This window comes from Tyto alba, unplaced genomic scaffold (genome assembly GCF_018691265.1).
Source record: "Tyto alba isolate M040663 unplaced genomic scaffold, T.alba_DEE_v4.0 Super-Scaffold_16, whole genome shotgun sequence".
In the NCBI taxonomy this organism is placed as follows: Eukaryota; Metazoa; Chordata; class Aves; order Strigiformes; family Tytonidae; genus Tyto; species Tyto alba.
This window is the reverse complement of record NW_024881278.1, coordinates 7665672-7680682: the sequence shown is the minus strand read 5'-3', so window position 1 is coordinate 7680682 and position 15011 is coordinate 7665672. Positions and strand designations below refer to the sequence as shown.

General features: G+C 42.7%; 1 protein-coding gene across 3 annotated transcripts in view; it reads left to right on the top strand.

The window, feature by feature from the left end:
• Positions 1–15011, top strand: part of SPTBN1 (spectrin beta, non-erythrocytic 1) — a 132609-nt gene that overhangs the window by 99905 nt on the left and 17693 nt on the right. For all 3 annotated transcript variants that reach the window (XM_042789265.1, XM_032989443.2, XM_009972327.3), the window contains 9 exons: positions 2958–3048; positions 7392–7538; positions 9170–9433; positions 10127–10351; positions 10550–10639; positions 10925–11203; positions 12380–12510; positions 13862–14066; positions 14219–14593. In XM_042789265.1, coding sequence (XP_042645199.1) covers positions 2958–3048; positions 7392–7538; positions 9170–9433; positions 10127–10351; positions 10550–10639; positions 10925–11203; positions 12380–12510; positions 13862–14066; positions 14219–14593 — 1807 coding nt within the window. The remainder of the gene's footprint in view (positions 1–2957; positions 3049–7391; positions 7539–9169; positions 9434–10126; positions 10352–10549; positions 10640–10924; positions 11204–12379; positions 12511–13861; positions 14067–14218; positions 14594–15011) is intronic.

Here is a 15011-nt window from a genome sequence, read left to right as displayed (position 1 = left end):
CTACCCCTCCTTTAACCCTGGAGGTCTGGCTTAGCTTGGATATTTGGATCTGAGGTTGCCTCTTCGGTATATGCATAGGGAGGGCCCCTTTTAATGCAGCCCTAGACACTGCTATGGTATAAGTCATATATGTGATTATTTATGTGGACAGGCAGATGAATGAAAAGTCATTATAAGTAATTAGAGTCTGCAGAACAAAGTCTTCTGTGCAAGTGTAGGATCTTCTTCCACAAACTACTGTAGTGAATTAGTAAGCAGCAGACATTGACAACCTTAAGTGTGACAGGGTCTGAGTTTCTGGCCTTCTCTGCTGTGCGTATCTCAGAAGAGCAGGATGTTAATAGTTATGACTGCAGTCAGCAGTTGAACAGTAAGCTTTGTGCTTTCCTCCACCCTCCGGTGACGGCCGAGTTACTTGTAGCCTTCAGCAGAGCTGCAGTCCAGGCTGTCCCCCAGCCCAGCATGCCTGGCTGGGGCCTCTGCACGCACAGCCAGGGAGGCAGGGACACCGGGCAGCCTCCTTAGCAACACACTCTTGTAGGACCTGGATTAAAACTTGTATTATGAAGGGTTCTGTTCTCCAGTCTGTCTGCCCGTTTACCTAAAGCCCTTGTGGTGTACTGGTAGTTGAGGGTGGGAGAAGCTTTCTCTAGTGGTATGGCTGGCTAAGCCCAGAACATTCTAAAATCTCTGTCATTAGAACTTTTAAAGAATTTAGGAAAATATGAACAAGGAATTAATAATGTTTAGATATAGCCAGGCTGGGTCAGGAGAGCAGACTAAATGACTTCTTAAGGCCCTTTATTCCTATTAAAAATAACGTCAGTTCTATGATGAAAATATAGGAATTCCTGCCTGTCCCAGCTGTATCCATCCTCAAAATACTACTACCACATCTTCAAGTATATCCAGTTTAAACCTTGTTACAGTTCAGCCCTGTTCTTCTTCAGAGAACGCTCATCTTTCAGTCTCACTCCAGGTCATCTTGGACAACCAAACAATCTTTTACAGTTAAATAACTCTAAGCGCCAAAGATCATATTTGTTATGCTGAGGACAAAAATGATAAAAAAAAAAAAGCTATGTCATCATCTGTTTGATAGCCCTGCATGGTTTCCCTGCAGTGTTCTTGAAGTTAGTGTTTCCAGCACTCTCTGGGAGATATTTGTTAGTTTTTTGAACTCAAGTTTTCTGAACATAAGAACTTCTCTGCTTACTCTTAACTGTTCAAATAAGTGTCATGAAAAGTCTCCTTTTAATTTCACAACTTGTCTTCTCTTCACAATACATTAGTCTATAATCTAATCTAGCCTTAAATCTATGAAATCATCATGATAAAATCACCCAAGCAATTCCTTGCTTCATTTTAGCAACTTGAGTAATGCACTGTATTTGCCCAGGCATATAAAAAACAGCCAAGACAGAGTGAAATCAAACCCAGTGACGTTAGCTGTGTTATAGAGGTTTTTCCTAAGGCACAATTTACGTGTCCTTTCCTTTGTGTTCTCTCAGATAACCCCTGTCAAAACTTAAAGATTACCTGGGCTTGGACTCCAGCTTCTTGGCTTTGATGGTAACCTGTTTCTTCCTTGCCATCGGATCTGTAAATCAGTTTTCTTGACCTACAGTTATGTAGATGCTGCTTGCCTGGTTATTCAGAGGAAGCTGTTGAGACAAAAGAGAAGCAATTTGTTGTCCTATAAAGGGTTTTCTCCTGTTCCTCTGCCGACAGACCTTTTGCTTTTATATAAAATGTATCCTTAAGTATTTCTTGTGTTTCTGAAGTCACTGAATTCATGCCAGAGATCTTGCTCAGGTAACTTACTGTAGATCAGGAAAAGTGGTAGCTTAATCCAATTGTTGTCATCATCAACTGTAATTTATAGTCTTCTAGAATATCACGAGTCTCTGGGGATTTCCACTACCATGGATTTATTTAGCTATTGCCAGTATGTGCTGAGATCATATTATAAACTGCCACCCTTTAAAACAATTTCCAACCCTTTATCCCCATTTTATCTTAGATTATTACAAAGGGCACCAATATTTCACTTTAAGACCCTGTGCAGTGAAATATGAACAAATCTAACACAATGAGCAATAAATAATTATTATCTTCTTTACTCTGCCTCCTCCATCTAAATTGCCTCACAAATAATGTAAGTACTGAAGGACAGTCATAACCACTGCAAATTAAGCATTAATTAAAAACGTGTTCAGAGATACCTTGGGAATCAGCTCCTCAGGCACCATGTCCATTTGAAGAACCCACCAAGACCTTTGGGACTGCCAGCATGACTCATCCTTCAAGGGGCAAAGAGTTATGAATTAAAAATAGGGCTTCTAGACTAACCTTTTCTTCTGTCTGCTCTTAAACACTCTGAAAAATATGTTCCAATGCGCATAAAGCTTCTATTTGCAGAAACACCCAGGTGTGTTGCATGCACTGTTTGCGAAATACAGCAGTTGGAAGGTTATATAAACCACACCAGGTTTTCTCAGGAGAGGGAGGTGCTGAGCTGTAGTGAAGGTGTATCATAAAGAACATTACAGCAAGTACACACTTCGCAAGAGCCACTTAACATGCAATCTTACTGTTGCAATTTTGCAGATTGTTCTCTTATGGTTTTTGGCAAACAGTCTGAACTTTCCTGTGGTCTTCAAATTAGTGGGCCAAAATCTGTACATAACACTTGTGAAACCCTGCTGACTTCAAAATTTTCCCAGTGTATTTAACTGGACATAAAAACAAGTAGATGCTGAACTTAAGTAAGCACATTAAATAACACATGCGTATCTGAGCTTCAAAAATGTCCTTCATCTGAAAGGCGAAGACACACACCATGTACTTAATCAATACTTGTGTCCCAGAGAGGCTACAGAAACGAACAAATGCCAGTTTTGCATGAAATGCCTATTTCAAGGTTTTTTTTTCTCTGCTGTTATTTTTTTGACTAGACATAGGAAGAACCGTGAAGCAGCCAGTGAACTTCTGATGAGGCTGAAAGATAACAGGGATCTTCAGAAGTTTCTTCAGGATTGTCAAGAGGTAAATTACATCCTTTCACTTATCAGTAAAAGCTGCATCCTGCAGAAGAGCATTCTTACCCTGTATTTTATGACCGGAATACTCAGTATTTTGCAGTCAAGTCATCCAGTAGTATTTAGTGTGGAGTAAACAATTCAAAAAAAACCCCGGCCAAAACCCTGCAATAATTAATCTGTTGGGTTTTTACCCTCATGAACTGAATTTTCTTTTGTCATCTAAGCTAAAGACAGGGAAAATTGCCAGAAGCAGTGAAGATTTTCTGCTGTGGCATAAATTAATCATGTGGAATGTGGTGGGCTTAGCACTGAACTCATTAAGAATTCTGTCCACAGCTGTATATATGTATGTGGCCTGGTGCAGGAGATTGCAAGTGATTCCTATAAAATATTAGCCAGAAGAATAGGAGGTTATGAATTAGAGGGTAGCAGGCTTAAACTGGATCATCTTTAATGTGTTATTTATCTGATAGTTTGCATGTGTTTAAAATTGTTATGTACTGTAACATTTAAAAAAATATATCCTTTTCAGCATTTCTAGTGAGTTACATGGACCATATACACTGAAAGCGACATTTTAAAGTTAGGAATAATCTTGTTCCTAGCATGAGGAATTAAGTGATTTTCAGGTTATTTCACGCAGTACTGACAGATATTAAAGATCCTGGCCCGTGACATGCGTTAAAAACTAACTGTCCTTATCTGAAGCCTGCAAAGAGAGCTGACTGTGACAAAGCTGTGCTTTTAAATTCAAGAGTCAGTACATTAGCTGCACATCTTATCCAGCTACAGGAGACTGGAAGTCACTGCAGTGTGTCTGAATGGAATTGCCCACAGCTGAGATTTTTTACAAGAAACAAACAAACTGACGATCATAAGCTGGGCAAATGATGTTTACTGCTTGGTTGCCTAGATGCAGTCTATTTTCCTGCATTGCGTAAGCTAACCATGAGTTTGGCTTAAATTGCTCCTTCCTTGGTAGTAAAAACATGACAGATTAGCAAAAATTCTTCTGTTATTAGCAGCAGCTTCTTCCTTCCTCTGTAACATCTCTGGTACAAAAATCCCTGTGGCTCTTGGAGCTGTTCTAGCCTCTGTGTCAATGCGGTTGTGTTCCCTAGGATCTGTTTTTTCCCCTATATCACTGAAAGGAAAAGGGAAACATAAAAGCTCTAGTGTCTGGCAGCCTGAATGCCTTTCCTCTTGATTGTCTCTCCAGCCAATAAAGCATGGATGTCTCGACTGTACGGTTCAAAGACAGAACTTAGAATACCCGAATGTTACCAATTTCTCCAATCCTTTTGGAGAGGACATTAGCACTGACGATAATTGAATGGTTGTTTTCTGAGAAGACAGCCATAATGAGGCTTGGAATTTGCATTCGCGTGATTACACTGTGCCTACTGATACCTACGTTGGGCTGGCGGGATTGTGCGATGGAGCAGCGCTGTCCTGCGGGTGGAAGGCAGCCAAGGGAATACCTCGCCCTTTGCTTTTTCATTAGCTCTGACCCTGAGGCTGGGAACTGCTAGAAAACAGATTTGAACCAGTCTCCGTTTCACCTGGCAGTGATCCTTCGGCCTTCCTGCCTGCCGCCTTAGGGACGGTTTCCCATCTGTCTGTAACTTGAAGAAAGGAAGAGTGTTCTCTGCAGCGTGCTCCTTCCCCAGGGCAGCTGCTTCCCTCGCTGGTCACTCCGTGCTGAGGCATTCTTGTCCGTGTGGCCACCTGCCCCTGGCTCCTTCTTGCCCCTGACCCCCCAGCACAGCAGCGAGCAGGGCCCGTGCCATTCGAGGAAGTGGCAGGGTAATGCTCCTAACGACAGCTCGGCAATGATAAACCTCTCCTCTGGGTCACAGACGAGAGAAAATGGAGCAGATTTTCTTGTTGTTAGTAGCCACAGGTTAATCCTGGGGTGTTGCTTTTATTTGTCTGTTTCTCACATTCATAAATATGAACGTGTTAAATAAATTTGCAGAGTGAATGAAAAAGAGTGACAACAGAAAATGCTGAGAAGAGGAGATGTGATAAATTTTGCCATTTAGTTTTCTTTGACTTCCTGCTCTTTCACAGCCCACCTTTGAAGAGATTAGAGCTGAACTTCCCTGTGAGTGCTTAGAAGTCCCAGCGCTGTCTGGGCTAATTTCTCTAGGGATGCCAGAGTGAAAGCATTTGGTGAGACTCCACACATCAGAAGTTTTCTGCTCGCTCATGGAGTGTGCTGGCAGGTTTTGTCATGCAGCACAGACGTCTGCGAACCTTGTGCTGCAGGATAGGCTGCGTCAACTTGGGTGTTTGCAGTGTCTGGGAAGTGGAGCTGCAGTTGGTGCTCTTTCACCTTCCCTTGTTGCTCTGCCAGATTTACAAGGGGTTTGTCTGCGTTTCTCTTAGCTCATGCCTGGTTTTTGCTGCAGTGTTAAAGTCTTCCTGGAGCTGAGAGCAGGAACAAAATTTTGTGGTATAGGTGCAAAGGATGGGAGGAAGCCTAATAGCTAGCTCTGCTGGCATTAACAACTGACATGGTTTTCTGGAGAAATAAATACTCCAAGCATCCATCTGAGGCCCTGTTTTAGAGAATTATTGTCTTATGTTTTAAGTCTCATTTTGCGCTGAAGATACTGATTTCCAGTGACTGTAGCAGTTGGAAACAACAGATTTTAATAGTCACCCCTTAAATGCTTTATTTGCACTCCTTTGTTATCAGAAGGAACATAACAACATTGTGAAAGTCATAAATGAGGGTTTTATCCTGTGGCTAGGCTCACCCCATCTGTTAATACAAACGATAGCCCCTTTCCTTGGGAAGCACTTTTAAATCCTCAGAAGACTTAATGCTGTGGCTGAGTAAAAGCAAACAAGGAAAGACAAGCAGTGCAATTTGCAGAATACAACAGCTGTGTCCTACCCATAAAAGCATGAGTAAAGCCACTCATTTGGGGTTATATAGTAATCCTTGACGTAGCCTTTGTACATTTGTTAAGTAGTCCAGTAGCTGGTTATAACTGTAAAATTTGCTGCCTACAGAAGGTTAGCCTACCAACACCATTAACATGAGTATTTTTCTCTTCAGACTTGATAGCAAGATCAGATGAGTTTCTCTAATTGCTCTGATAAGTCTTCCCTTTTTGTGGAGCTTAACAGGGCCTTTAAGGGACAATTTAAAAAAGGCTTGTGAATGCTAAATGAATCTGTTGCCCTGTATCCCAAGTATCTAGTGGAGAACTAAGGAGTCTTGCCCATGGTCTGTTTGTCATCTTGTCAGGGTGCTTCCTTGGCAGGATGGTGTACGTCACTGAAGTAGCATTCTAGAAACAAAGCTTAGACTTGTTTTGACATTTTCCACTTGGGTAGGGGACTCTAAATATACAGAAAATTAATCTTTTTCAAATTCTATAAGCATTCCTGTGAATGTGTTTTTTATCCACACCTAAGGGACAAATAAAGCAGTCAGACTCACCCTGGGAGGAAATTTGATGTTGTCTGCTCTGATCATTTTCACATTCTATTTCCCCCTGGCAAATGAGCTATCTTTTAAATTATTGATTTTTCTCTAGTGTTGATCTGGAAATTGTTCTCAGTGCCTTTGTACTTGCAGAAAATCAGAATTAAATCAGTCTTAGATTTTATATAATAGGAAAAGAAAAGTCTTGAGTACCAAAACCCTACTGGAGATTGGGCAAATAAACAAATTTATTTATGTAAACCTATATAGAGAAAAGACTATAGGGAAAAGGTACAAAGGTGGTGTGAATTAATGGTACAAAACTGTCTCTATTCTTAAACCTTTTGAGACCAGTAGAAATACCGGATTTCTCATTCAGTGTTTCCCTGAAAAATTTACCTTGGGGCTCTACTTAATTCTGGAGACTGCCTTTTGCATGCCACTTCATTAGTGCGTATTTCTGCACTGTCTGTCCTCAGGAAGTCAGTCAGGCTCCACAGGGGTGTGGTGGTGATGTTCAGGTCCCTGTCCGGAGTAGCACATTGAATAATGTTGCAAGGGAAGAATGATACAAAAATACACAGTGACCAATAAGTAGGACACATGCCCCTCTTTTGTTTCTCTTTCTGTTGAACTGGGTGAGACCTGTGTGTTTGGTTTTGCTCATCATGGAGTTGATTCCTTTGTGCTTCAGTCATGGGTTGCTTATATATTGGAGATAGATGTTTAAATTTAACTGGTAAAGAGGTGGATCCTTGACTGAACCCTGAGTAAAAGCAGTCTCCGAATCTGACACAGCTCTTCTATAGAGGCATCTCTTTATCCTTGATCTGGAGGCATTTTGATACTTTGCATTATTTTACACTACAAATGTTTTCAAAAACATTGTGTATTTTCCTTTTTAGCTCTCACTCTGGATCAATGAAAAAATGCTTACAGCCCAGGATATGTCCTATGATGAGGCAAGGAACCTGCATAGCAAATGGCTGAAGCATCAGGCATTTATGGCAGAACTTGCATCCAATAAAGAATGGCTGGAGAAGATTGAAAAGGTAACTAAAGAACGTCTGAAAACCGCCCTCATCTTTGTCAAAGATGGTTATGCACAGAGATAGGGTCTGTTCCTCTGCAGAATTGATTCTGGAATCATCTCTCCAGCTAAGGCAAAAGGAGATTTCATTGCTGTAGAAAAGTATCTATTGTGTTGTGTCTCCATCTAACACATTTTATTCCTCACTGATGTTATATGTTTTTTACCTGAGACACTCTCACAGAATAGTCATTGGCTAAGTTGCTAATTTAATTTTGTCCAGTCTTTCTCATCTGTTAGGAGGAAGGCATAACCTAGTTTTCATACCCAAAGAGTAAAGGGGCAAATGTTGTGATTTGAGCTAGTAGAGTAGAGGTACTTCCTGGGAAGTAACTGAATGTAGGTGAATAACTGAGTTTAGACTCCCATGCTGGTTTTCATTCATTCAGAATTATAGTCAGGCTGCCTTTCCCCATGCAAAATCAGTGCATGAGGTAAAGTACAGCCAGTTTTGTGATTAATTAAGATTCACAGCTCTGTATCGAGTTACTTTGAAGGCTTTAATATGCTGTGATGAGCTGTACTTTTTTTCTCCCCATTTCTCATGTGCAGCTCTGGAACACTAAGGAGGTCTCTCGTCCTTAGCTCTGACAGTGGGTTTCTGTTCAGTGTAAGTTAGCTTAATTGCTCATTTCCTCTCCCACTTTGGCACTCTGTATCCCATTAGAGGCTTTTCTGTGATCTGCAAATAGCAATACCCTTTAATGGTGTAATTAGAAGGCTGCTCTTAGTACTGGAAGTACTTTTTTAGTGATGCTAATACATCCTCACCCTCTGCCTCTGAAAAAATCAGATTGCAGCAAAGTACCAAAGTTGTGTATCAAACCACAGCTGACAATCACTCTACTTATGTTACCAATGGTCACAGCCATTAAATGTGCTGGGTTGTGAGTATCATACACACCTGAAAAGGATTTGTCCCTTGTCAGTACCACCCAGCTGCAGAGGTAGAAATATAATTAGAAGTAAAGGAAATATTTCCAAAACTAATATGATCTTTGTAAAGGCAAAAAGATATCTTAAGTCCAGGTGCTCTGATGGTGCTAGGTACAGGGTTCCTGCTTCCCAGGAAGATTGTTACTCTCTGATATTAGCTTAGACCCCTGGTAGTTGCTGTAACCCATTGACATGACCCTCTGCAGCTGCACAGCTCTGTTTTGGTGCCAAAAGCTCCCTCTCCCAGCATTACGCTGGGTCTCCATCACTCTCCCGCTGAAACAGCCTGCAGAAGCTGGACACACAGCTTGTTCGGCTGCAGCTCCCTCCTCCGCTGCCACACGGGCACATGGAGCAGCCCTCTCTGCTCCCGTCTGAGCAGTGGCTCCAGGAGCTCCCACCAAGGAACATGGGCAGTGGGGAAGAGAAAGGAGGCATTGCTTGACCTTCTCATTGCCAAGAAACCCTCTTCCTGGCAACAGATGGACCTGGGAGTTGATGTTCTGGAAGGAGTCATTGTGTAATTGGAGATAAAAAATGAGTGGTTGATGCTGCAAGCAGATGAGGAGTCCTGAGTGCTTACTAATCAGAATAATTTAACTAACGGTCTGTGAGTGCTCCTGAGGAGCTACCATTTTGTTGTTCTTTGCTTTGCAGGAGGGAATGCAGCTCATTGCAGAGAAACCGGAGACTGAAGCTGTAGTGAAAGAAAAGCTGACAGGTCTCCATCAAATGTGGGAAGAACTTGAATCCACTACCCAGACCAAGGCTCAGCGTCTCTTTGATGCAAACAAGGCAGAGCTTTTTACCCAGAGCTGTGCTGATTTGGATAAGTGGCTGAATGGTTTGGAGAGTCAAATTCAGTCGGACGATTACGGAAAGGATCTCACCAGTGTCAACATCCTGTTGAAGAAGCAGCAGGTAAATGGAGCGCAGGTTGCAGTGTGGGCAGACAACAGGTATCTGCACTCAAAAGAACAGACGGGGGTTCCTTTCAGTTTAGAAAATAATTTATTTGCTTTTCTTTCTTCCTGTTGTTTCATGTATCTTTAAGAAGAATCAGAAATACACCCAGAAACAAATGAGCCATAAATTTCTTGGTACAGTCTCTACCTTACACTGCCTTCCTTCTCTACATTAATATCTCTATTCTGTCTCCTGCTGTAGTACTTCAGTCACTGGTCCTTCCCTCTCTGTACATGGCTGCCTGCCTGTGATTCAAACTGCTCTGAAGCTGGTCGGTCCCTGATTCCCTGCTGTAAAGGCAGCAAGGAGTAGCAAGGAGCAATGAAGCTCTTGCGTGCAATTATCCGTGCTCCAGATTTGTTCAGGGTAACTTGTGAACAACTGATAGAAGAGGTTCAGCCATGTCGTCAGCCAAATTCACCATTTGCACAAGCAGGCATAACAGAGGGATATCGGCAGGCAGCCACAGTTGTGAATCTATGTTTAAGCCTTGTTCCTTGCAATATGACTGCTACCGTAATTATTAATGGCATAAATCCTTACTGACCAGCATCTGTTCTTCCTTCTTATGAAGCTGTTGACATACACTAGTCATATCAACTGCTTTTACCCCAGTTTTCAGGAGCTCTTTGCCGTATTTCCCTTTAGATGCTAGAGAATCAAATGGATGTTCGTAAGAAGGAGATAGAGGAGCTGCAAAGCCAGGCACGGGCTTTAAGTCAAGAAGGGAAGAGTACAGATGAAGTAGATGGCAAACGCCTTACTGTAGAAAAGAAATTTTTGGAGTTGTTGGAACCTTTGAATGAAAGAAAGGCAAACCTGCTGGCCTCCAAAGAGATCCACCAGTTCAACCGGGATGTGGAAGATGAAATTGTGAGTATAAAAGAAATACTGTTCCCCAGACAGCAGGAAAATGTCACACCTGTTGCAGAGCTATCACCAGAATAAACCTTTTGATCATGTTTGAGTAATGCTGCTTTTTGCATCTTCTGTGCACCAACCTCTCTCTGCTGCCCTAACTGTATCTCGGGTTGATTTAAATTATACGTGCTCTTCTTCCCTTGCTTTCAGTTGTGGGTCGGAGAGAGGATGCCTATAGCTACATCGACTGATCATGGACACAACCTCCAGACTGTGCAGCTACTGATAAAGAAAAATCAGGTAAGTAGGTGCTGTTAGAGCTCCACACCTTGATTTCTCCTTGGTGCTGACTAATTCAGGAAGGAAAGGCTTGGGGTAAAATCATGGGTGCTTCAGTGATGATGTGCTGGGAGGGGGTGGTGGTGTGACCACTGCATGGTGGCATGTTGAGAGAGGGCACAGCTGCAGTTTGTCCCCATGACCTGATGGCCTGTGTTTTGCAGCCCCTGTAGAGTTAAGACCCGTGACTGGCATTTCTTTTTTGTTTGGTACAGTGTCTCATCAGTCTGCTTTTGTCCTGTGTAGACCCTTCAGAAAGAAATCCAGGGACACCAGCCTCGTATTGATGACATTTTTGAGAGGAGTCAAAACATTATCACAGAGAGTAGCCCTAATGCTGAAGCAATTCAGCAGAGACTTGCAGACTTGCAGCAGCTGTGGAACCTCCTAATCGAGGAGACAGAGAAACGCCACAAGCGCCTGGAGGAGTCTCACAGAGCACAGCAGTATTATTTTGATGCTGCCGAGGCTGAGGCCTGGATGAGTGAACAGGAGCTCTACATGATGTCAGAAGAGAAAGCCAAGGTGAGCAGCTCCACAGCGACACTGGTTTGGCTTTAATTGCTTGGCTAGAGGCGGGCAGATGACATAATTTAGTATGTCAGTAATGTAATGGTAACATAAATTTAATTCCCTTGGGAAACCTTGAGTGATCATCTCTTCTATCTGTTAAGACATCTCTGATAGTGTGGCGGGTAGGCCTCACTGAACTGAGTCAGTGAAGCATCCTCAGACTGTGGATGGCAACTGTGTGCCTTCCTTTGCTGTAAGGTCAAAGTTACCAACACAGACCAGTTAGGTCGAGTTTTCTGTTAGTTTTGGATCACTGGGAACAGCACGATATCCCTGTCTCTGAGTCAGGGCCTGATGCTCACTCAAGTGATGCCACTAGTCATCAGCTTTTACTCCCAGTGACGTGAAATCAGAACAGCACCAGACCATACCTAAGAGTATGTGAACTCCTGTTTTTCAATGAGGTGTTAGAGTGCTGTATCATATTAGTTATTTGCGTAAATGCACTGTGTTCACTGCCCTGATAAAAAAAAAACCTCAGCTTTGTATCAGTATAACACATTCCATGGGTGTTCAGTCTTCAGTTAAAAAGGGTTTATTTTGTTTTTTTGTCAAAGCAATGTAAATAAAAAAGAATATTTTAATGAAAATGCTTATTGACAATACCAGTTAACACTGAGAGTTGGGGGTTATTTTTCTTAATCATAACAATGCAGAGAAAGTTTTGATTGGAATTTTTTCAGGCACTTCAGTGGAGAATCGTTTGACAGGAACTCCATAGGATTTCTTTTCTTTTACCCAGGCTGTTGTTGAAAAGCCTGACAAGTGATGTGCCTAAAATTGTTCCATTTTTCTGAGTCCTGCACCATCACCAGTGTTGTGCAAACACAAAAAGTGCTTCACAGAAGAGGAAATTCAACGTGCTCGATGCACAGCCTATGTAGTTTTGTTCTGCAATCCCAGGGGCGTTGCTGCATTCACTCTTTGACTTGTTATTTTGCTTTCTGCTGTGAGCTCAACTGTTAGTACACCATTCTCAGAACACCTTGTCTTCAAGCTGTACTGGGGACCACTTCTTTATAAATCATTCTGGCTACCACTGTTTGCTCACACATGAAGTTGAACTTGCTGTGTGATGTCTTTCTCTGGAATGGGGGACTTGACTGCCATTTTCTGTCACCATTACAGGATGAACAGAGTGCAGTGTCCATGCTGAAGAAACACCAGATTTTAGAACAAGCTGTAGAAGACTATGCTGAAACTGTGCACCAGCTTTCAAAGACCAGCAGAACTTTGGTGGCAGATAATCATCCAGAAAGGTATCAACTGCCATTTTTAATTGGGTTATGCGTTCTTTTAGTAGTTCAGTCACTTCATTGGGTTGTTGTAACGTACAAAAACTACAGCAAAGGGTAAGTGGCTCAGAGGAGTGTACAGAGGAAGAGTATTTCAGCCTCACTCAGTTCAAGATGCATGTTGGACCACCCTGATTTGGCTGGAGACAGGGTCCCGAGCAGCGTCAGTATGTGCAGCTGCCGATTTCTGGATAGACACCTTCAACAAATGTCTGCTATAGCTTTTACACAGGCTAGCAGTGTCAGATCTGCCACCACTGCCAAACCTCTCGGAGGTACAGCAATCCTGAGAGAAAGAGTCCGTACTCACTCTTTCAAACAACTTTTATGTCAGGCCCATAGGGTCACAGTCATTTGTCCTTCTCTCTGTAGGGCAGAGCTCCCCAAGATCTGCATCCTCTCTTTGAGGTTCTGGTAGAATCAGAGACTGGAATCTAATGCTTTAAACATGGGCACATTAACATCTTGGTTTTGGTAAATTTATCTCAACTTTCATAAATGGCTTTCCCTGTGGGAGAATTCAGGAAGCTTAAAAACTATCTTGCTGTAAGAGCTGCAGCTAAGCAGTCAGAATTCTCCATTGGCTTTGGCTGCAAGGCTTGATTTGACTACGGGGCTGATTTGTTTAACTGCTCTGCCTTTGCAGATAGGAAGATAGGACTGTCTTCAGAAAGACACTCTGCCTCTGGTGGAAGGTTGTTGTTTAACTCAAAAGCACTCTCTTGTGGTCATGATGATTTCTGATGAGAGTGGATTTCCTGGCTAAGCTGGCTGAGTACTGGAATAACATAACTTGACAAGGCAGAGGGAAGGCAATTTGACAGGGCTGTATGGCTCAGACAAAATATAGGCAAAAGATACAGAAAGTAGAAATATTAATTCGTTCTGGAAATGCTGAGCTTTAGGAAGTAAGAAACCCATAAGTACTTCCGAACTTTGAAGCAGATTTTAAATGAAAATTAAATACTACTTGCCTCAGCAGCTCAGATCCTGCCTGTAATTTTGGGAGAAGACTGGTGTGATCTGTGGTCAGACAAATGGAGAGAACGGTTCCCAGCTTCACTCTCTAAAGCCAGGGAGTTATGTGTACAGGGCAGAGAAATTTTCCAGATAGTGCAGTCAACTGTGCCAGCTGAGGATTGGTCCAGTGTGTCTGAGCCAAATCTGTGCATGCAGCAGACATGCATTCTGTGGATTAAATCCTCTGAGTGATTTTTATTCCTTGTAGTTTTTTCCCATTTACTTTTATTTATAAAGGACGATGAGGACTCAATGCTCTTGTTTTTTGTTTGTTGTTTTTTTTTTTTTTTTTCAGCGAGCGTATCAGCATGCGCCAGTCCAAAGTGGATAAGCTGTATGCAGGCCTGAAGGATCTAGCTGAAGAGAGACGGGGCAAGTTGGATGAGAGGCACAGGCTATTCCAGCTTAACCGTGAGGTGGATGACCTGGAGCAATGGATTGCTGAAAGGGAGGTGGTGGCAGGATCCCACGAGCTGGGACAGGATTACGAACACGTAACGGTAAATTCTTTGGACGTGGCTGTGGGTTGACCTTCCTTTCATGGATGCTGTGCCCAGTAGGTGGTTACTATAAATGGGCAGCTGGCTTGCTTGTTTTGCGCAGATCGGTTGGTGATTACAGTGCTGCATGAGTCTGTTCCTTTGCATTTCAGATGCTACAGGAGCGATTCCGAGAATTTGCCCGAGACACTGGAAACATTGGACAGGAGCGTGTTGATACCGTTAACCACATGGCAGACGAGCTCATCAACTCTGGACATTCAGATGCTGCGACAATTGCAGAGTGGAAGGACGGACTCAATGAGGCCTGGGCTGATCTCCTGGAGCTCATTGACACGAGAACACAAATTCTAGCAGCTTCTTATGAACTGCACAAATTTTACCATGATGCCAAGGAGATCTTAGGACGTATTCAAGACAAACATAAGAAACTACCCGAAGAACTTGGTAGAGACCAAAACACAGTGGAAACACTACAGAGAATGCACACAACATTTGAGCACGATATCCAGGCACTCGGCACCCAGGTGTGTAGCAAGCGATCGGCACTGTCTGTGGGCACGGGAACCTAAGGTGCTGAGTGCTCCTGCAGCTCTTGGCCCCTCCATGGCTGGGAGGCAGATTGCTGCCAGCTGCTTTCCAGGTGTATTTCTGTGGGAATCACTTCACCTGCATCATTTTCTTACTTGTCTTTCTGCTTTTCCATCATTGCATTAGATGAATTAGTGTATCTAAAATAGAAATCCATAAGCACACAGATTTCTGAGTATGTCGGTAATTGTTTAATGTTATTCCATTTCCTGTCATTGGTTGAAGAAGAAATCATAAAAGCTGAGAACTTCTGTATTGATTTAAAGTAAAGCAGCTCCTGAGAGTCTCAGCTTGCCGTGTGCGTAGGAAGAGAGGCACAAGGGTAACACACTGCAGCTCCGCAGAGGACCTTCC